Below are 21,098 nucleotides of genomic sequence, written 5' to 3'. Positions count from 1 at the left end.
TGCTGACTATTTTTTCTTTCCAAATCAATTAAGAAAGCCTGTCTGTGACCAGTTGTTTCATTTGTTCACCTGGTTCAGTAAAGAATGATCTGTCAATAAATGTTGTCAAATATTCTCTCTGGTTGACATCAGGTGGGGTGGTTCATTTTAAATGATCTCATTCTGAAAATATGAACGTTGACGATTAAATAGTAGGCTTTGATAATTTCTCAGAGGCCATGACTGTTATGCTTAAAGAGGCTCTCTGTATGATTCTTGGCCACAGCCTTGTTTTCTGTGCAAATTACACACAAAGAAAGCTTAAGAGGTGTTTCTCAAGGGCTCAACAGTTTTTACGCTTTCACTCCACTGGCAAATCTGCTGTGGAAAAGTTGAACTATACTTGAAAAGCTGTGTTCTCTGTGGTTTGGGAGCTGAGGCGAGCATCGATTGCTCGAGTCCTGCAGCAGCATCTCAGAAAGTCCCCCAGAGGAGCTAGTTAGTTGGACAGGTGGGGAGTCACTTCAGTGTCACTTCCAAGCAATGCCCTCTAGGGCTGGTGGTGTTAGAGACCTGCACGCCCAGAGACCCTTTAAAGACGGCAGGAACATATGTTCAAACAATGCCATATTCTTCTAGATAGGTCTCGAATGTAAACGAATATGCTTTCGTTCTATTCAGTTTTAGAAAACCCTGATTCCACATTCCATGTCTCATTTTCTCTTAATTCTTTTGAAGAATACCCGGTGAAGGGTCAGAGGTTAGCTGAAAAAATTTAACTCTTTTTTGCTCCTTTAACTCTAGGATTCTCTGCATTTTCTTAAGAGGGCTCAAATAATTTTAAGCTATCAATACAGTTATTCTGACAACTTATGGACATTTTTCTTTCCATGTATCCATTATTTTCAATTATTGCCACAAGTAATGTGTTCTGTCTCAATTTCTTTTAAGTTCACTGAAAGTGAACAGAAACTTTACAAAGTTATTTTATTTTGAGTATTGACTTACAAAAAATCCCTCTTTATAATACATAAGTATATGGATATGCTGCCCCCTTGTGGTATATGGGGGATGATTCAATCTAAACCGTTTAATATTTGCATTATGTAATGTTGTTATTATTAAAATTAGCTGATTATAGGCTGGGAAACTGAAAAGTCCTTGCTATATGATAACTAAAATTAGTTGGAAACTAATAAACCCATTAAATGGTCGGTACTATTAAATTAAAAGAAAAATTGATTTACATTAGTAACTTAAACTACCTTTCTCGGCTTTCCATGATATCAAACCCTACATAGCACGTATATTCAAACCCCACTGCACATTTGGTCGCCAGTATTTACACAAAGCTATCGTGTATAAAACAAACAAAAACGCATCGTCCGGTTCCTTTGTGGCGGCTTCTTGCCTCTGTGCCATTCATAACCGGCCAATCAAATTAAAGCTCACAGCAGCGTCTCGTCCAATAGCGGCACAGTTTCTTGTGTGGCCCTATTGCAGCCGCGGACAGACAGACGCGAGTGGACCGGTTTGAAGCTAAGCTAACTATTTCAATTGAAAGCCCGTTAATGCCGGATTTTGAGCGAGTTTCTGGCCAAGTATATGCGTGGACCCGTTTCCAAAAATTCCAAGGTACATGGGAGTAGTTTTGTTCCTAGGCTAACAAGCAGAAGCGGACGTTTATTTTGATAAAACGCTTTGGCGGTGCTAGTTGAGCAGGCAGCGGGTAGGCGCCACTTCTGTTTGACAACAGCGCTATTCGCTCACGTTTCTGCTGTTGTTGTTTTTGGAGCAGCTTACTGGAGTAGATAATTCCTCTGAGCTGCGAGCAGTAAAGGAAGAAACCGCACTCTGAAGTCGTTTTAAGGCTATCTCTACATATAAGTTAGTATGGCAGAATTTCTCGAAGATCCGTCGGTTCTCACGAAAGATAAGCTAAAGAACGAGCTCACGGCGCACAATGTCCCGCTTCCGAGCGGAGACCAGAAAAAGGAGGTTTATGTGCAGTTGTATCTGAAGAACCTGACCATACAGAACAACAAGAAGAGCCCGCCTTTAGACACATTCTCCAGCGACGAAGAGCTGCCCACCCCGGTTGTTTCCAACAGGAGCCGCTCTGGAAGAGTAAGTTTGATTCAAAGGCTGCATGGATTATTTTTTTTTTTTCCCCCAAGTGAGGCTGTCTGCGGGCCGTCGTCTGATTAAAAAGTTGTGATTTCTTTTTGTTTTGTTTTCTCCCTCCTGGTAATCCTCGTTGCTCTAATTGAAACCTGCTCTTTATGTACTCTTTAAATTTATTTTCTAACCAGAAAGCAACGAAAAAGACGGATAAGCCGCGCACAGAGGAGGTGGAGGTGACGGAGCTCACAGATGAAGATTTGAAACAACAGCTGGCAAAGCATGGTGTGGACACTGGACCTATTGTTGGTGAGTTTTCTCAGATCCACACAGCACGCACATGTTATTAAAATTTAAACTCTCCCTTTTAAATTTTTAATCGGGTAAAAGTTCATTTCTGAAAATCAATTCGTTAGCATGCGCATTGTAAATTATATAAAATTAAATGAATGAATAATTTTTTTTTATTTCACTTAAATAAGCCATAAAGCATTTGGATAAATCCTTAAATTAAACCCTTACAAAGACATCATGTCTGTCAAGCTTCACAACTTAAAATATGTAGTGTAAACTTGTTTATTTTATGTAAAATTTCACCTGTTTTTAGGTCAAATAATCAAGTTTTTTGTTAACCTTAACTATTTGTATAGTTAGGGTTGGAGCTGCTGTGTGAATTAAGTTTAGTATTAGGAATTTATTAGTAAAGTTTACAAGTTAGACACAAATCGAGTTTTTAAATTGAATGGAAGTTAATAAAAAGTACTACAATCTAAAGTTATGACTTTAGTTTTAAAAAATGTGAAACTTTAAGTAGATGAATATCAAGAGGACTTCTGTGAGTAAAACATGGATAAATGTCACAATAGTGTTAAAATTATTTAATAAACTAAAATAGGATAATAAAACTAAAATACAGATGTAGAAATGCAAAATGTATCAGTCATAAAATCGTGTTAAATTATTGTAATTATGTGACGGACTTCACTTAAAATGATGCATTAAAATGTGATTTGTGTAAAATGGTTATTGAACTGAAAATGGAAGCTGTTTACTATTGGAAAAATATCCTTAGTTTGTCTTTAGAAATTGGAAAAAAGTTGTCTCAATCTAACGGCTCTGGGTCAATAATAGAAGAAAGATTGTAAAGGCTATTTTACAATCTTACTACTGTCACGTAAAATATCTGTTTGCACTTGTGACTTCTTTATAGTTAACCTGGACCGAGTTAATGACAGATACGGCTTCAAGTTCTGTATTCGAATCTGTCGGAAAATGAAAAAGAAAGTAGATATGAATTGTTTCTTTCCAGAAACCGAAATTAAAAACAATAGTGGTGACGCATCAGCCGGTTTTGAATGGGCATGCTTGCAGCCATTGCTCCCTGAAGCAGAACATCACGCATCATGCCATTCGTCCTCTTTGGAGAAAAAGCTTTTCTCTGTCTTCTCAGCTTCGACCCGTAAGGTGTACGAGAAGAAGCTGCAGAAGCTTCTGGACGAGCATGCGGCCGAACCTGCAGCTCCTACAGACGTCACAACTCTCCCCAAAGCAGACAGCAACCAGAACGGCAACACAAACTCTGACCACTATAGTGACAAAGAAGATGGTGAGCACTGATCACTTCCCTTGTGATATATATTTTTTGGACATGAATAGGTTTGTTGGGAGGAAAATAGCCAGTAAAACACATTTAGTAGTCCTATATAGACCTTTAAGAAAGTGTGTGGTTTGTTTCCTCCTTATTCAGAGGAGATCGTTCCCCCTGAACCCGAACCGGTTCCTGTGGTTGAGAAACCTGTAAGGAGCAGAGGAAAAGCTCCCGTCACAGTCAGAACCAGCAGCAGACGACAAACCAAGGCGAGTCGCGCTTTTCCATCTAGTTTTATAAATGGTTGCACGTTGGTGTGAGTTTGTTTGAGAATGTTTGATGCTACACTGGCAGGTTGTGGAAGAGGTCATCACTGAAGAGACTCCAAAGAAAGCCAGCAAGAGTGTGGTTGAAGATATCCTTGCCAATGAAATAAACACACCCACAGGCATCAGGTAACTATTATAGGTTTACTTTTGCTGTTCAGCTTCAGTTTTATTTCTACAGCGTCGTCTCAAGACACTTCACCAATTCAATCACACATGCATTCCAGTTCATCCCAGTTGTGAAACTGTGCAGGAAGTTCAGCTAATTATTCAAAGTAGTTGAAAAAGTTTTTTATCTAAGAAGACCCAGCAGATTACGTTGAGCCGTTGATTTTCAGCGTTCACCTTTCATGGACAAGCACGTAGCGACAATCGCTTGCGTTGTCTTTGACTTTATAGCAGTCTCTCATGCCGAGCAAGTAGCAACAGCGGAGAGGAACAAAATTCCACTTTTAACAGGAAGAAAAATGCAGCAGAACCAGAACCTGGCTGAGTATGACTGTGGATTTAAGAAGACAGAGCAGATACACAAAAAGAAATGGAAAGGAGTAGGAGTGCTTTCTATGTTCATGAAGATAAAACGTAAATATTAGGAGAGGAGAGGAAAGGAGAACGATTATTTGATGGCAGCGTTATCTCAGCTGATGCTCCTCTCAGGAAGAAATCACAGCCAAGCGTAATGCCAGACCAGATGTAGCGTCTATGGAAAGAAAGACAACTAAGAGAAAACATAAAGTTAACTGTTGAAAGCAAATTATGCAAATTGCAGAGTAGCAGGAGAAGAAGTTCTGAAAACGTGGTCAGTAGTATCAGAGCTTTTAGTTGCAGGTCAGTCTTTTTTGCCATTAAACCAATCAATTCGTGTTTCAATTAATCAGCTAATTAATTTCAAAGTTGATCTTTTTTTGGTGTATTTGGGTGCAGTGCAACCTGCAGACGTCCAATCAGAGGGGCAGCTGGTCGGCCATTAAAACCCAGCGAGTACTGGCTGGACGAGTCCCGTGTGCAGCGCACTGTTCACACGGAGAGCCGTAGCTACACCGAGACGTATTCTCAACCAATCAGCTCCGCCTCCTCCAGCAAAGCTCCGCCCAGACGAGGTTTCCTCTCCCTGCTGATCAAACTCCTGCTCCTCGTTGTGGTGGTCGGCTCCCTGTACTATGCGTACCAGAACCTCAGTTCAGATCAGATCAACGTCCTGAAAGGCCTCCTAGACGCCGTCGTCATCCCGGTCCAAAGTGCTGTGGAGACGGCAGCCAACTACCTGGGTATCAGTGGCGGCACCGCCGCCGCCATCGGCAGCCCCGACAACTAAAGGACCGTCAGCAGCTCACCACCATGCCCGGATCACCTCCCTCGCCACAGCGCGCCACAACTCCAACAGCAGGCCACGCCCCCTTTCCTCCTTTTCCCGTCACGTTTGGACAGCAAAAGGACAAAGTTTTAATTGGAACGACAGACTTTATTTTACCAGACTCCGACTTTTCTCCCGCCACAGCAGGGAGGACGGTTCCTCCAAACAGTAGCTTCTGAATAACGCTGTTGCACGACAGTCAGAAGAGACGACTTAAATGTTGATTTTAATCTGTGAATCGTTTGTGTCTTTGTGTGCATCTAACCCGTATATGTAGAAACGAGTGTGGAGCGGAGCGGCCAGTTTTATCCATGCATGATTGTAGGTTTTTTTTCTTTTGTTTGTTTTTTCCCTCGACTGTCATACTGTAGTTTTGATCCGACGCGCTGTGCCAGGTGTTTTTCTGACTGAAGTGCCTGGACACTTGTTAGCACTTAGGGCCCTCCCCTTCTTTTATTACTTTTTTATTTTTTTGTTTTCCACACACAAAGCAGCGCTTCTATTAATACCATAATGTTCTCATGTTTCTGTACGAATTAAAAAAGAATTGGCTTTGTAGCAGTAGAGGTGTAGGTAGTTATTTTCATGTCTGTGGTGCTCAGGTTGATTCATTTCAGACGTTTTGTTGTGGTTTGTGGTGGGAGGAGAGACAGGCGGTGCCAGCAGGTCGCCGAATGAGGAAAATCAGCCGGTTAATGCTTTCCTGTCTTTCCCAGGGGCTTTCAGTAATGATGAGTAAAATCTAAACTCGGTATTGGAATCATGATTAACTGACTATGAACTGAATACTTCTTTCTTTCTTTTTTTTTTTGTTGGCATCTTTTATTAGCATTTTCATGAATTTACAAAGAGAAGCTCCAAATTTAGTGTATTTTTTATTTGTATTAACTGCCATATATTTGACTCAAAGGAGAACTCAGAAACGCAATTGTTATATTCCATCCTTACCTACGAGCCCATATGAGTTTATATCCGCCGAATCGTGTTCTCGGTTACGTCTCTTTTTATTTTAACCATTGTTTGAGATTTTTGATCCTTCAGTCCATTATACAGGGCTGGCTGTTGCAGTGCACCCACATAGCCCGCCTCAAACGGCTGCAAAGACGACAGCTGGAGGAAAGTAACTCGCTTCAGCGCGGTTTAACCCGGTCTTAAATTAGTCGGCGCTAAACTAACAGCAAGGTTAAATGCTTGGGTCTTTGGTTTGTTTTCTTAACAGAAGTGAGGACTCGCTTGTTTGGAGTGGCACAGATTTTTGCGGGGGGGGTTTTGTTTCTATTTTGATATTTTTCTAAAGTGGCATGCTCAACGTTTTTTATAGACATTTTAAGGTAATGATTTCAAGCAATATGTTAGCGACGCGAGTAATACTGTACAGCAAATCTGAACCTTGCTAAATTACAAGTGATTCATCTTCAGGCAGCTCTCCAACAATGGACACAAATGACGGGTTATGTGGGTAAGGATTTTTAATCTGTTTATTTATGATAATGTAGGCTGTGTGTTAAAAAATAAATTCGGTTGTCACCACATTTTCTTTTTGTCCACTTTCAGCTTTTTATTAGCGTAAAGTCCTTATACAGTTTTTTTTGTGTCGAATACAGTCTTTGATAATATGGACTTTGCTTTCAGGTTTTTCTGGAGTCTGGTGAAATGTTCAATAGCCTTATGACGCTGAATAAATGCAGTAGTTTTCCCATTGTTTTTTATTTTATTTTTATTGCCACGTTTTGTCTTTGATTTTTACCTATCAGCAAATGGGGTTGGACGTAGTGACCGCACTGATTGATAAAGAGTCAGTCTACTTTAGGTGGATCACGACCAGCAATCCTTAAACTGGCTCTAAAATGCCAAGGAAGTAAAATAGCACATTTTAAGATATTGTTACAAACAAAACAAAGTGCACAAACTATTTTAAAGACCCAATATTTAGTCTATGAAACTAGTACAAGTTTGACAAGTAAGACAAGTATTTAGATGCCACAAAAGAAGCAAAACAACCAGATACCGGAAGTTAACTTCAGCATTGTTTCATTACTGGCTGATCCAAGAGATAGTAGGACTTACTACTGTTCAAGAAGGGTTAATGGTAATACTGTGTACTCTTAACATCTAGAAAGTTTTAAAATACAAGGGTGAAAAAGCAGAATGCATGTATGTAAAATTAACTTTTTGTAATGGAAAATGTGGAAGCCCTGGACCAGAGATGCTTCGCCTTGAAATGCTGAATTAGTCTGTTGTGGCTGTGAAAGCTTCCTACACAGACGTCAGCTACAAATATTGACAGAAGTTCAACGCTCAAGCAAACGGGACATAACAACTACAATAAGTTGACTTTGGTTACACGTACGCTCCGTTTTATCATTTGTCTACAAGAAGCTCTCTTTATTCTTTATTTTTTCATTTGCACAAAAATGTTACACCTCCCAAAGTGATTAGAATCTTTTATGTGAGCCACCTGGCTTGTAAATGCTGACAAAAATCAGACCTGTGTCACCAAGACAAAACTGGAATTGTAGGTTTGTAAATGTATTTCCTGAAAGTTTGCCTCAGTGAACAGACGGACAACAATTTTCCATTTATAATTTGTCTATGCCACTGTTTTTACATTGTAACCACAAGATCTGATGTAAAACTTATTTTCCCAACAAGAATTATTCTTTTTCTTTTTTTTTTCTATTTTCCAAACTTGTGCATCCACAATTAAGGTCAACATCGCACAAATAAACAGAAAAAGCAACAGGTCCTCGATCTGGCCTGGAGGAACTGACTCACAGTTAAGTTATGGAGTCGACATGACGAGCATCTACAAAAAATCAGTCATCAAGACTCCACGGTTGAACTGCAGAGAAGGAGAAGTCTGAGTTCACCTTGCGTCTGTAATGTTAGGCTCTCTTTATGATGCACCCATGCTAACTAAAACACATTGCAATAAAACTGAAAGTAGGGAGTTAAAATATTTCACTATATCCAAAACCTCTGCTGCCAAGAAAATAGCTGAATGGGAGATAAAGTAAAGAGACATTGTTTCCGTACGCCTGGATGTTTATTTCTGTTCTCTTCAACTCCTCGAAGCAGGACAAGGAGTAACGCTAACGCCAAACATCATGAAAAAATAAATGTACAATCATGCTTTTGACTGAACAAAAGTTGCCAATAAGTCGTGATAATTGTTGTGAATTGTTTACATTTCCAACCTTGTTTCTTTGAAGTGTTTTTTGAAGAAAAGACACTGTGAATGTCGCTCTGTGTGGCCGAGGCGATCCACTGGAGACGGAGAGGCTTAGTGGGATAAATCCAGGAGGTTGGCAGCAGGCAGGCAGAGCGGCACGTCAACAGCGGATCCTCTTGTTCTAGAGAAAAGGCGAGCAGCTACAACTAACGTCCACGGTACCTCAAGACAAAAGGTAAAAAAAAATAATTATGTTCATGCTACAGTGATTTGAACAATCCGGTCAACAATTGTAGCCCGATATTATTTGCTGCTTTTTGTTTATTTAAAAGCAGGAAAGGATTCGCTCTTCGATGTAGAAAGGCAGCTAAAGTTCATTTGGACAAGAAATAAGCACATCATGAGGTTTAAAACAGGAAATCTAGTATTCAGGTAGAGCATGTGTAGTTTTATTTTGTCTTAATATCTGCTAAATGTCTAGTAGATCCAAAAGTAGTAAAGAATGTGTTCTAAAAAGATGCATTTGATTCTTAAAACAACAGGTTTATAATGCAAAATCATTCCTCAACATAATTTTGCATTATGTTCAGGAATTTCTTTGCTTTCTACCTTCAGTTTCACATAATTTGCATCTGATAGAAAACACCTATCCCTGCAGCATGTTTAATTTTTTTCAATGCCTGTTCTTTCAAGTTAATATATGCACAATGACTGACCTTACATCTTTAAGAGACATAAATGTCTGATATTGTTGTAAATGAAAGCATGCTTTTATTGTGAAGACACAGAGCTGCTGTCCCTTCTTCCTGACCTTGGTGCTAAGCCATGTAAATACCTCCTCATGTTTACGTGTTTGGAGTGCACAGCACTCTTCATGGGTAATCCACTGTCACTCAGTTATAATGAATGGACAGATTCACAGATTTACAGTAAGCGGTATAATTGTTGTCAGTAACGTCTGCCTCTGCTTAAAGACTTCTTAACCAGATATTTGTATTGGAAAGATCATTTTTCTCTCAGTCTGACATGAAATCAGACTAAAAACTCTTCCTGTTTCTAGATCTGTTATTACTGCCAAAATTAAGTCTGTTTGTTGACAGTTTTTATATTACTTCTCCTAAGTCAATAAGATTACTCATTTTAATTACTAAAACTACTAATTGAATGATTAAGCCTCCGATTGGTTCGTTAACAATTTTTTGAGTTAGCTGCAGCCAAACCTGTGGATGTATGTTAAGACAACACATCGCTTCCTTGTGTGACATCAAAAGGAAATATAAATAAAATAAATCAGTGAAGTCACTAGGAAGAGGACTGTAGACCTTCTAAAAACCTGGTTTTCTTTCGGAGCAATTTCCTGATTGCCTGCAGGTGCCACACTTATTTGTTAAAACATTTATATGCAGTTATATAAAGCATGAGAATGTCTAGCCGTCACGCCATTTAGGAAGCAGACGGATTCTTTCAGAGATTATTTTGGTGCAAAATCAGTGCAAAACAAAACCAAAAGGCCTTGTCAACAGCAAAAAATAAATAAATAAATAAATAAAAAGATTGACAGATTATATAGTTTGCAAATTATAGAAACATCTATGCAAAGATGTTTGTTGACTTTAGTTTGCCATTTAATTAAATACTACCAAACAAACCATTACTGAAACTGAACAACCTTGGGTTAAACAACCCAGTATGTAAATGAATACTGGACTTTTTAACCAAACCGCTCCCAGAGCGTGAAAACAGGAGAGCACACCTCCACCACCATATGGACTAACAAAGGAGTTCCTCAAGGCTGTGAGCTCGGTCCACTACTCCACTCCCACTCATCCAATCACAAGTTTGCAGATGATGCAACAGTTACAGCTAAAAACAATGAGTCTTTATACATGGAGGAGTTTGAGCAATTGATAGCGTGGTGCTAAAATCACAATTTATTTCTAAACATCATGAATAAAATAAATAATTTTGAGATACTTGCAATTTCCAACAGCAGCACCTCTTCTACCTGAGGAAGCTAAAGAGAGCCGAACACCTAAAGAGGCTCTTGATAAACTTTCAGAACAATGCTGTCCAAAGTTTGTTTGTTATTGAAATAATCGGGACCAACCTCCTGCGGATCTCCTCTTCACGCTACTTGAGAGACCAGTACCATGCAGCACATCATCTGTTCCCAGGGAGAAGATACAGGTCCATCTCGGTCAGAACCACCTTGATGGTCAGCAGTCTGTACCGCGCTCTCTTACTGCAGGAGGAGCTGGTGCACTTCACAAAACAGATGGCATCATGAGAAAACCTTGTGGAAATGTTGAAACAGCAGCTTAAGACATAAATGATCACACTACAAATCCGACTCAATCGGTTCTGTAAGGAGGAATGGGACAAAATTCTATCGAACTATTGTGAGAAGGAGACCTGAAACATTTAACCAAGTCTCACATTATTAAGGTGATACCACATCCTGAAGAAATGCTAACATCTGACTTGGAAGAATTTTTTTTTTTGACAATTGGCAAACAGAAATCAAAATGTTTTTACAGTGTATATTAACATCCGGTTTCAACTGCACGTAGGCATGTTTGCAATGTTCATTTTGCATAATTCAGATTCTCATTTACAAATTATGTGTTAGATAATCACAACTAAAACTATGTATCGGTTTAAGAGCTGACGATGCAGGTAACTGTGTTCTATAAATAAATGCTCTTAATGTACAAATTTCATTTTGAATAAAGCAAACAGGAGGAAGTTTCACTTCATGAGCTTATTACTAGAGGGAAAGTTGAGGTTCTTGGTTAGTGCAGGTGCAGCAGATGGAAGCAGCGTTAAGGGATTACAGTAACTCCTTTAGCGGCGTGCAGTCAGTGAGATTATAGTGTCCCGTCCTCCGTGAGGGGAGGATGGCTCAGGGAGAGGAGGAGAGAGGAGATCTGTGCAGCTCGCAGCTCCTCCATCCGGTCCTGAGTCACATGTCCTCTACGCTGCTGCTGCTGCTGCTGCTACTACTGCAGCACACTGGGATACCTGCCTCGATTTTCTGGACTGCACAGCCACCAGCGTGGGGAGTGTCGTTGATGCAGCTCTAAGGGAAGCACGCCTTAGGTGTCCCCACCAGTCTGCCATGCTGATTACATGGTGGTATTTATACCTAGCAGCTCGGAGCTTCGCCGAACAAAGCAAGTATTGCTGCTCTTTCTGTGTCTGACTGCGTGTCATTTCAAGGTGAACTCTGCTGACAAATCATGTGCGGGACAGAGCTCAGGAAGTGTGGTTTCTAGTGGCGGATTATGGGATTTAGATGAACAAAAAAAAGGGGGGGGAATGATGAGATGACTGCCACATTTAATTCTCGATCCTGCTGCACTTTGACGGACTGCAGTATTTATGAAGTTTAGCTGGCAGAGCACGTCGCGTCTCTTCGAAACGGTTGACGTTTGGCCGTCGTTTGACTGTAAAATGTTTCATTTTGTTTCGTTAACATGTTTCAGCACTGAGAATGGCTTCAGTCCTGCAAAAGCTGATCACCCCACTGTTCACCGGCACTCCCGAGCCTCCCAGGAACAAAGTGACGGTAGTGGGTGTGGGTCAGGTCGGCATGGCCTGTGCTGTCAGTATCCTGCTCAGGGTAAGATCTCCACTGTTTTTGCCTTTTGCACAACATCCCCTCCCCACCTGCTTCTGCCACAGCATGGGATAATTCCCCTTGATTCTCCTGGATTGACAACAGATTACTGATCTCTTGGCCTCTGATCTTGATCTTATCCCCTCTGTCTCCAATTGTCATGAAAGGAGGTGGCTTACACGCACTTTCTACTGAACCATGTCAGACTGTTTTCGCAACATCTAAAATAGGACAGTTACGCCCTAAATATAGCTGTAGGGCAAAAACTGTGACCCCAAAATGAAATGTTTAAATATAACTAATTTATAACAATAGTTTGATAGCCGAGTCTGAGGAAGGTTTGTCTAAAAGCATCTAGATTCAAGGAAGTAGTGGAGTAGCATATTTCTATTATCAAAAACTACAACGGCTTACCAAAAGATTCAAACATAGTGATGCTTTTTTAATATATTTTTGGTACAACTTAAGTTAGAACTCGATGGGGTTTTCTGTGAAATAAACTAGGGCGTAATTGTGAATTAGAAGGAAAATAATCAAAGGCCTGAGTTATTTTTCACAAAGAAGTCTGAAAAGTGTGGCCTGCATTTCCCCACCTGAATAGCTCATTTGCAGAACCACATTTCCCTGCATTTATAGTTGTATATTTTTGGGGGAGAATGTCAGCAAACATCACTTTACACAATTCCACTGTGGCTCCAGCTGAATGATTGTGATCACTGTTGTGATTCCAGGTAAATCTCAATTTATTTCTAGCCTCTGACAGGTTTTCTTCCAGAATTGCCCTCTATTTAGCCCCACCTATAGTCCCGTCCGCTTTGGTTATAATTTGGAGAAAAAGCATCTCCTCAACATGATGGTTACACCACCATGCCTCACAGTGAACATGGTACATTTTGTGTAGTACCAATTATAGAATAAAATAATGCCATTTATCGTCCAGGCCTGAGCGTACAAATAGTTTTCTTCAAATACTAACTTTCTTTTTGTTACTCTTAAATGGAGACTTATCTGTTGGGTACCAAGTTATGCACTATTTTCTGTTTTTCGGTCTCATAAAATCCCAGTAAAACACATTGAACTCTGTGGCTGGAATGTGACAAAACATGCGAGGGATACAGCATAAACAGCTGCAGGTTGCCATCTCTTCGTGCTACGGGAGAGCGCTAAATGTTGGAGCTTTGAAATAAATTGCTTGAACGCGGTGTGTCACAGGAGCTGGCTGATGAGCTGGCCCTGGTGGATGTGGTGGAGGACAAGCTGAAGGGAGAGATGATGGACCTGCAGCACGGCAGCCTTTTCCTCAAAACCCCCAAAATAGTCGCAGACAAAGGTAAATCTATTTTTCAAAACACTTGGAAGACGTTAAACCTGCTGCTGCTGATGATGATGATGGTTATTCTTAGCAATTAACTATTTCACACTAGTTGTGGGCACATAAAAGCCGTCCTACCTCCTCTGGACCCTCAAACAAACCCTACACACCTTCACATCACAGCTTTTGAAGAACAGCGCCCACAATAGATTTCTATTCCAACAATTATTAACATGGAACATTATATTCCAGCTGATACTGAAAAAATAATCAAAATTTAAGACAAGCATCAAACAAAAAGTGCAAGTAAGACGTTACTCTGTATTAAACTGGGAAAAGGAGATCCTCAGGAATGTGTGCTCATTCCTTTGCTCTTCACTCTGTTGACACATACCTGTACAGCAACATTTAGCCCAAACCAGCTCATTAAGTTTATTAATGATTCATCAAGACTCATTAAGAAGTGATGACTAAACATTTGGACAGTGGAGAGGTGAAGCAGTTACTGAACAGATGTGAGAAGTCACCGTTTGTCTTGAAATGTCGACAAGACTGCACTTTAGAGAAATTATCATCTGTTATTCGTAGATGTAAATTTAGACTGGCATCTTAAACTGTAAAGTTCTTTTTTTTTTTTTTTCATCACAGCTTATTGACCGCTCTTTTTTCTTTTCAGATTACTCAGTCACAGCAAACTCCCGCATCGTTGTCGTCACAGCCGGAGTCCGACAGCAGGAGGGGGAGAGTAGGCTGAACCTCGTTCAGAGGAACGTCAACATATTCAAGCACATCATCCCTCAGATTGTACGATACAGCCCCGACTGCATCATCATTGTTGTTTCCAACCCGGGCATGTCCAACCCTTCCTCTATATAAAACTCCGCTTTTCCTCTTCCATATAAAGGCTGCAATATTTATTTTAAATACCGCTAAAATGTTTTTTTTAACAGTCGACGTTCTGACCTACGTGACCTGGAAACTGAGTGGCCTTCCGAAGCACCGCGTCATCGGCAGCGGCACCAACTTGGACTCGGCCCGCTTCCGCTTCCTGATGGCGGACAAACTTGGCATCCACTCCAGCAGCTTCAACGGGTGGATCCTGGGAGAACACGGAGACACCAGTGGTGAGGAATTTGTTTGTTTTTACTTAGATATATGTTGGCACTTAGAACTTTCTGCCTCATCAGAACCTCACAATGTGCATGTTAGTGCCTGTATGGAGCGGGACGAATGTGGCCGGAGTCAACCTGCAGACACTGAACCCCAACATCGGCACAGACTTTGATGAAGAGAACTGGAAAGAAACTCATAAGATGGTGGTGGATAGGTAAGCACCAGGTCAAACTGGGGAGCCGTTACCTTTGTTTGGTCCATCTGTCGTTTGGTTTTATGTTAAAATATTCTAAAGAACATATTTATCTGATGATTTACACAGAAGGGGAATAAATATAAAAAAATATATAGAGATTTAGGTCCGTTACCTTATTTAGCTGTCGATATGTGGCTGTTTTCTTTCTCTGTCCTACATAAAGACATGTTCTCCCATCTTTTCCATTTTTAAGAATGCGCCTGTATGATGTCATAAATACGCCCCTGAAAAACAGAAAGTGGGTAATTTATTAAATGATGGTAGAAACTCTGATCAACAACCATGGCACCAGTCATTTTGAGAGTATTAGTAAATGTGTCATTGTCATTTTTGTAGCTGTTTAATTTTGGGGCAAGACTCAGAACCCAGTCATTGGAAACCCGCTTATGGAACCATTTTCTCTGCTCACACTGCAACGTGGGCTGATAATTGCTTTAGCATAAATAGAAAGCAGTGTTGGTGTACATCTTCCCTAAAACACAGTAAATCCCCAAAGACGCCTTTACAAGAGAAAATGTGCTTTACATGGGGTTTGTTTTATAATTTGACATTAAAATGAGCTAAATTTAAAGTCTCAGCAGAACTAGGTCCAGACATTATTTAGTGAAATCTTTTACTGCATGTATTTATGTGTCTTTAAGCGCGTATGAGGTGATCAAGCTGAAGGGTTACACCAACTGGGCCATCGGTCTGAGTGTGGCCGACTTAACCGAGAGCCTCATGAGGAACATGAACAGAATCCATCCGGTCTCCACTATGGTGCAGGTGAAGCATAAATGCATTCATTCATTCACTCATTCATAAGTAACTTGTACTTGACTTCTACTTCTTATAACGCCCTTTCAGAAATGTTAATGCACTCTGCCTTATAATCAAGTTGGATTTGATCAGCTTCTCAGTTTATAAGAAAAATAGATATCTAATTCAGGAAATTATCTATCTATCTGTCTGTCTGTTTGTTTGTCTGTCTTATTTTGTGGTTGTAAAGTGACAAACATTTTCTTTAATGTTCGAGTGATGTGAAAGCACCATATTAAGCTGAATATTTTTCTTCTTTTTTTTGATTGATTGATTTTTCCTACAACTGCAACAGGATGTGATCCTTGCGACTTGGTTTCTGACTTTTATGTTTCTGCCTCAACAGGGCATGTATGGGATCAGCGACGAGGTGTACCTGAGTCTGCCCTGCGTGTTAAACAGCGGAGGCGTGGCCAGTGTGGTCAACATGACCCTGACGGATGAAGAGGTGGCCCAGCTGCAGGCCAGCGCCAACACGCTGTGGGACATCCAGAGGGACCTGCGGGACATCTAACCCACCACAAGGGGGCGATGCAGAAGCATCTCCTCGGTTCGGTTGCTCTTCACTCTGCAGTCTCTGAAAACCGTTCGGTTCCACTCGCTGCGCCTCACTCACTGCTTCCTGTAGATTCTTATCATATTTAGCCGTAGGTGTCATTTTGAACAATTATRAATGTTCGTGAGGAGATCGAAGGTGGAAAAAACARAGGGAAATGTCTTGATGTACATGCTCGGACCCACAAAGCGTTGCTTTGATGCAAAATAAAGAAGGTTTACTGGGGTGTGGCTTCACTTATTCACCGGTACACATTAAATATACTGTGTTATGGTCACAGTGCTGCAGAAACACGTCACTGTGTCTTAAARTGAGCTCAGGGCATCATGTCTGACCCCCACATGGCACCTTCAGTGATGACAGGGTGGTGATGTTTGACTGCAAGCTGCTGATGTTCACTCAGCGTCTTAATAGTTGACAGGTTTAATTGACAGGATAGGAAAGAAGGGAGGAAACAAAAAAGAAMGGAAGGACATAACATGTAAAGAATAAAGTTTGAAAAGCTAAATTTGTTTCAAATGTTCCTTTCCCAACTTACCCCTACCAGGAGCATACTGAAAACAATTTCTAAACTTTGCTTAAAAAGCACAATGAAAGAGGAACCGAACTAAATTTTATGCCAGCAAACACATCACAGCACATGAGAATGAAGTCAGTCATAATCAATTRACATTTTTAGAACAATGAAGTTTATTTAAGAGTTCTTTGCTGCAGATTATCCATTCATACCAACAATGACATTTTGGAGTTCAAATATCCAACAGCAAGTACGACAACTGGATCAGGCAAAAGGTAATCAGAGATGCTTGAAGCTCCAGTCTCGGTAAAGATGTCTGCCTCCACCTGAAGAAGGACGAAGAGATTTTAGCTTCTAAGCAGGTTATAAAACATGTAAATGAAGCGCAGGCTCACCTCCTTCTGCAGCTTGTTGCAGGAGCTCGATGGAAGCTGAAGACAATCCCAGCCCATCGCTGATCTGATTAAAGTTCACTTGAGAGGAACAAAACAGAAACGTTGGGAAGATTAGAAAAATGTTTAGCATAATAAAATTTACAGCAGCTGGTTGTCGCCTAGCCGGAGATACAGTAGGCATCAGCACCCCTSCCGACCCCACTAAGGGACAAGGGTGTAAGAAAATGGATGGATGGATGGTTGTCGCCTTCCCTCTGGTCTTGGATGCATAATATTTTCTTATGCATGAACTTAGGAGAAGTTTTGAAACATGTTGATGAATCAAAACATTTATTAATTTATTTGTGTTAATATGCACTCTTTTTTTCTTCTGTCTATTACTCCCAACCAGACCCTCAAATCATACCAGGATCACATATTTAAATCAAGATTTTCAGTATTTAAAAAATTTTGAAGTGGTTAAAGGAGCCTGTTCTAACAAATACATTGAGTGGGTTCGTAGTGCTTGAAAATATGGATTTAACAATGTMATTTTTTAAATTATTATTATTATTTGGTATCCAAACTAAATTTGGATACCAAATAATGTGTGCTCCCCACACATTACTCTCCTGAAATAATTGCTTTTGGTATCAGTGTACATTTGCAACATTAACGGCATAAAGAAAAAGATGAATAAATAAATAAATGTGAGATGCACCTAATTGTAAAGCGTCCCCTTCTTCTCTGCTGCTGCGCTCCAGGGTTGAGCGGTGTCCCTCTGCAAAGTGTCAACAACTTTTCCTCAGCAACAAAACAGTTTCAGACTGCCTACATTCTTTTTTTTTTTTTTTGCTATAAATGTTTGCCTTACGTGCGCCTTTAAGATACAAGACTGCCTGAGGAGTCCAGTTTCTCCTCTGAAAGAAAAAAATACCAAATAATTCATATATATATATATATATATAACTATATATATATATAACTTTTTGCAATATTACTTCTAGACAGAAAAATGCATTTCTGTCAAAAATCAGCCTGTACTTACATAAGGAGCGGACCAGCACTGAGAAACCAGCGACACCAAAAGAAGAGTGACCTTTAGAGACATATTTGAAGCCTGCAAAAGAAAATAACTTACTAACCAGCAAACTGTCAGCACTTCAGCTCTGCATCTATAAACTGCTACGAGTTCAAATTGTTCCTCATATTTCTAATCCTGTACATGGTGTCACTTACTTATAAACTATTATACAGTACCATACGCACTGCATACATCCTGTTACCAATTATCCCCACTGTTTTGCTAGAATTATTTAATTTACATAGCAGACTCCAAAGTGGAGTCTTACTTTTCCTAACGCTAAGTTAGCAACACACAGTCACTATGAAAATTAAAAATCACAAAATGGCATTCAATGTAAGCAAAGTTAAGCCTTTAGTAGATGGCAACATAAATACTGCTGCTTAAAATCTAACCTTGGAATCTGAGACATGTGAATAAATATTTAAAACATTTTGAAAGACAATCATGCAACTTGATAACCAAGGTTTGAATAAGAGCAATTAATCCGAATGGCATTAAAGTGTACACGCTAGGCATCACCAGTAATAACTATTTGTTGCAATAATAATAATAATAATAATAATAATAATAATAATAATAATAATTAATAATAATAATAATAATAATAATGCAGTCTTACTGTTCTTGAGTGTTTTGTTCTGCAGGCTGTAGCTTGTGTAAGCGTTGGATCAACGTTTCCTTCTGCCTTTCAAGACGCATATTAAGTAAAGCAGCTCGTTATGTGACATCAGCGATGAGGCTGACGGGTCATTGAACGACATCACACCTGACACTCCAGCTGGGATGGAGTGGAGTGGGAGGTGCTGCTGAGGCTGACTCTTCATGTTAGCAACGTGCGCCGGGGACAAGTTTGAACTTTGGAGCCTTCAATCAAAGGAGGATCTTTGCAGGGTCACACTACGTGGAGTTTGATTTATGAATGAGCCTCATGTGCTGACAGCGTGATGTCAGCGTAGAGGGGGTAAAAGACAGCAGCACCGCCAGGAGGCTTAAAGCTGTAAAACAGTGTGAGCTTCATTTCACTGGAGCTACACAAACAGTGTGAGAGACACAAGAGAAGATTTTGTTTAACATTTGCATAGACTATCAGGTTCCCACAGGAGACTGCACAACACTCAACGTCGAGGTCATCAACATCAGAGTTCATATTTTAATACATCCAGCTGCTCACCCCAGAAATCAACTGTAATATAGTTAAAGAGCCGTTTTGTAACATTCAAATATCACAAGCCATGGCTTTAGTAGTTGGAGTAGTCCCAGCTGCTCAAGCAGTGCACCAATGTTTGTTTTTATCAGAAACTTAAAATGAACTCAGCGGAGAAAATGTCAACAGTGAATCAATTCAAAGTCACATATTTGATGTGGGAACGACATCAAGCCCAACTAAACTGTGTTCCAGGTCCTACGTTTAAGCGGAATAAACCCAGGGACCAGGCTAACTGCTGTTAGCAAAACAAGCTAATAGTGTTTTTCTCATAAAAGCTCGAACTGTGGAGCAGCATGTCCACTAAAGAGGGGTGAACGTTGATGTGATAAAAACCATCAGAAGTGCAAGTAAACTTTTTACACAGTCCATCGCTGAGTGTTGCATGCAAGGCGGCCATGTTGGGTTTTGAAGTCAGGGTTGGTGAGAAGCTACAGCTTCTTTTCCGACTGGATTTGGACTTTTTATTTATGATTCCAAAGTCAAACATGGATATTTAGACTTCTAAGGAAAGTTGAAAAGCATAAGTGAAATGATGAATACAGCAGTGGCTTATCTTATGAGCAGTTGCCCAGGGCAGCATCACCAATGGGGGCAATAAACACCAAATAATTGATTCTGTACCCCATGTGATGAGTAGCCCCCCTGCTTGTTGTTGACAACACAAAGACTAGGTCATGTGTTGTGTGTGGAACTTCACTGCATTTTATCCTGCCCCAGGATCTCAGGTGTTTCCCTGGCGCCGTCTGTGGAAGAACTGACCCTGAATGTATGAAATGCCTTTCTCTGTTTATTCATGACACCATCCAAGAAAACTTCAATAAGTACTGTATGTATTATATCTGCTGTAAAAAAAAAAACCCAGTCCCCTCCTGTGCAGACTGGATCCGCAGATGTATTAGCGCCATCTAGAGGTGAACAATAACATTTCCAAAGTGGAGTTTGTTCTATTCAATTTTAGTCTTCTAGATGAGAAAGTAACGTTTTATTTCTGATGCCCGAAACTTTAAAAGTTGTTTAACCAACCTAATGAAGCAAATATTGTTTAATTCCATTATCCAATAAAAGTTTTAAGATAAAAATAAAAAAAAAGCCATGTTGGAAATCGTATACTGTTTACATAAAAAAATCTACTTTTGACAAATTATCAAATTCGGCACCTTAAATATTTACTTCTTTTGCAGACAATAAGATGGTCTTACAAAGATGTATCTGCTGTAAAAAAAAAATAAAAAAATGCTAAAATGGATGACTTCTTTGTTGGTCCTTCTAAGCGAGCTGATGGTCCAGATGACGGATCAGGAGGGTCAGGGATTGAAAGCATCTCAGCACAGTCAGCACAGAAGCCCTGCAGGGTGACTGTACACTTACCTCATTCACTGTAATACAATGGTGACTCTGCAGTTGTGTGGCGAGTCACTGACAGGAAGCTGAACACTGAAAGTTGTTTGAAAACTTTGCAGCTTTTTGCTTAAGTGATCAGAATTAAGCAGTTTGACAATGAAACAAAAACATTCCACTGGACAGTCATGAGAGAAATAATTCAGAAATAGTTTTCAAACCCACTGTGAAAAATTACAATTTTAACTATTTGGAAGCAAAATACTGAAGAATATTTTTTTTACATTGGAGTTAAAAATTGCAAAAGCTAGCAGTGCATGTATCTGGTCTAAATGTTTATTTGCAATTTTACGTAATTAATACGAGACTGTGTTACACTTC

At 39.9% G+C, this 21,098-nt stretch overlaps 2 protein-coding genes and 1 long non-coding RNA gene across 5 annotated transcripts; 2 read left to right on the top strand and 1 right to left on the bottom strand.

Annotated features, from left to right (window-relative positions):
• Positions 1–1,464: 1,464 nt before the first annotated feature.
• Positions 1,465–7,069, top strand: tmpob (thymopoietin b). The gene is made up of 6 exons (XM_008410977.2): positions 1,465–2,106; positions 2,292–2,409; positions 3,551–3,706; positions 3,848–3,957; positions 4,043–4,143; positions 4,939–7,069. The coding sequence occupies exons 1-6, from the start codon at positions 1,873–1,875 to the stop codon at positions 5,327–5,329; spliced, it is 1,110 nt and encodes a 369-aa protein (XP_008409199.1). The 5' UTR covers positions 1,465–1,872; the 3' UTR covers positions 5,330–7,069.
• Positions 7,070–8,647: 1,578 nt separating this feature from the next.
• Positions 8,648–16,419, top strand: ldhbb (lactate dehydrogenase Bb). Of its 2 annotated transcripts, none has more exons than XM_008410979.2 (8): positions 8,648–8,775; positions 12,026–12,162; positions 13,372–13,489; positions 14,148–14,321; positions 14,422–14,595; positions 14,681–14,798; positions 15,482–15,605; positions 15,985–16,419. In XM_008410979.2, the coding sequence occupies exons 2-8, from the start codon at positions 12,034–12,036 to the stop codon at positions 16,150–16,152; spliced, it is 1,005 nt and encodes a 334-aa protein (XP_008409201.1). In that variant the 5' UTR covers positions 8,648–8,775; positions 12,026–12,033; the 3' UTR covers positions 16,153–16,419. The 2 variants fall into 2 exon arrangements, with proteins under 2 accessions (XP_008409201.1, XP_008409200.1); XM_008410978.2 differs by lacking the exon at positions 8,648–8,775 and adding an exon at positions 8,819–11,713.
• An 89-nt stretch (positions 16,420–16,508) lies between these two features.
• On the bottom strand, positions 16,509–18,890 carry LOC103465807 (uncharacterized). Of its 2 annotated transcripts, XR_533852.2 has the most exons (6): positions 18,792–18,890; positions 18,134–18,205; positions 17,960–18,005; positions 17,807–17,866; positions 17,107–17,184; positions 16,509–17,037 (listed from the first exon to the last, which is right to left on the bottom strand). It is a non-coding gene; the product is annotated as an uncharacterized LOC103465807 (long non-coding RNA). The 2 variants fall into 2 exon arrangements; XR_533851.2 differs by having other exon boundaries at positions 16,509–17,184.
• Positions 18,891–21,098: the final 2,208 nt, after the last annotated feature.

Source organism: Poecilia reticulata, linkage group LG6, assembly GCF_000633615.1.
Source record: "Poecilia reticulata strain Guanapo linkage group LG6, Guppy_female_1.0+MT, whole genome shotgun sequence".
Lineage (NCBI taxonomy): Eukaryota > Metazoa > Chordata > Actinopteri > Cyprinodontiformes > Poeciliidae > Poecilia > Poecilia reticulata.
This window is presented reverse-complemented; position numbering and strand designations above follow the sequence as displayed.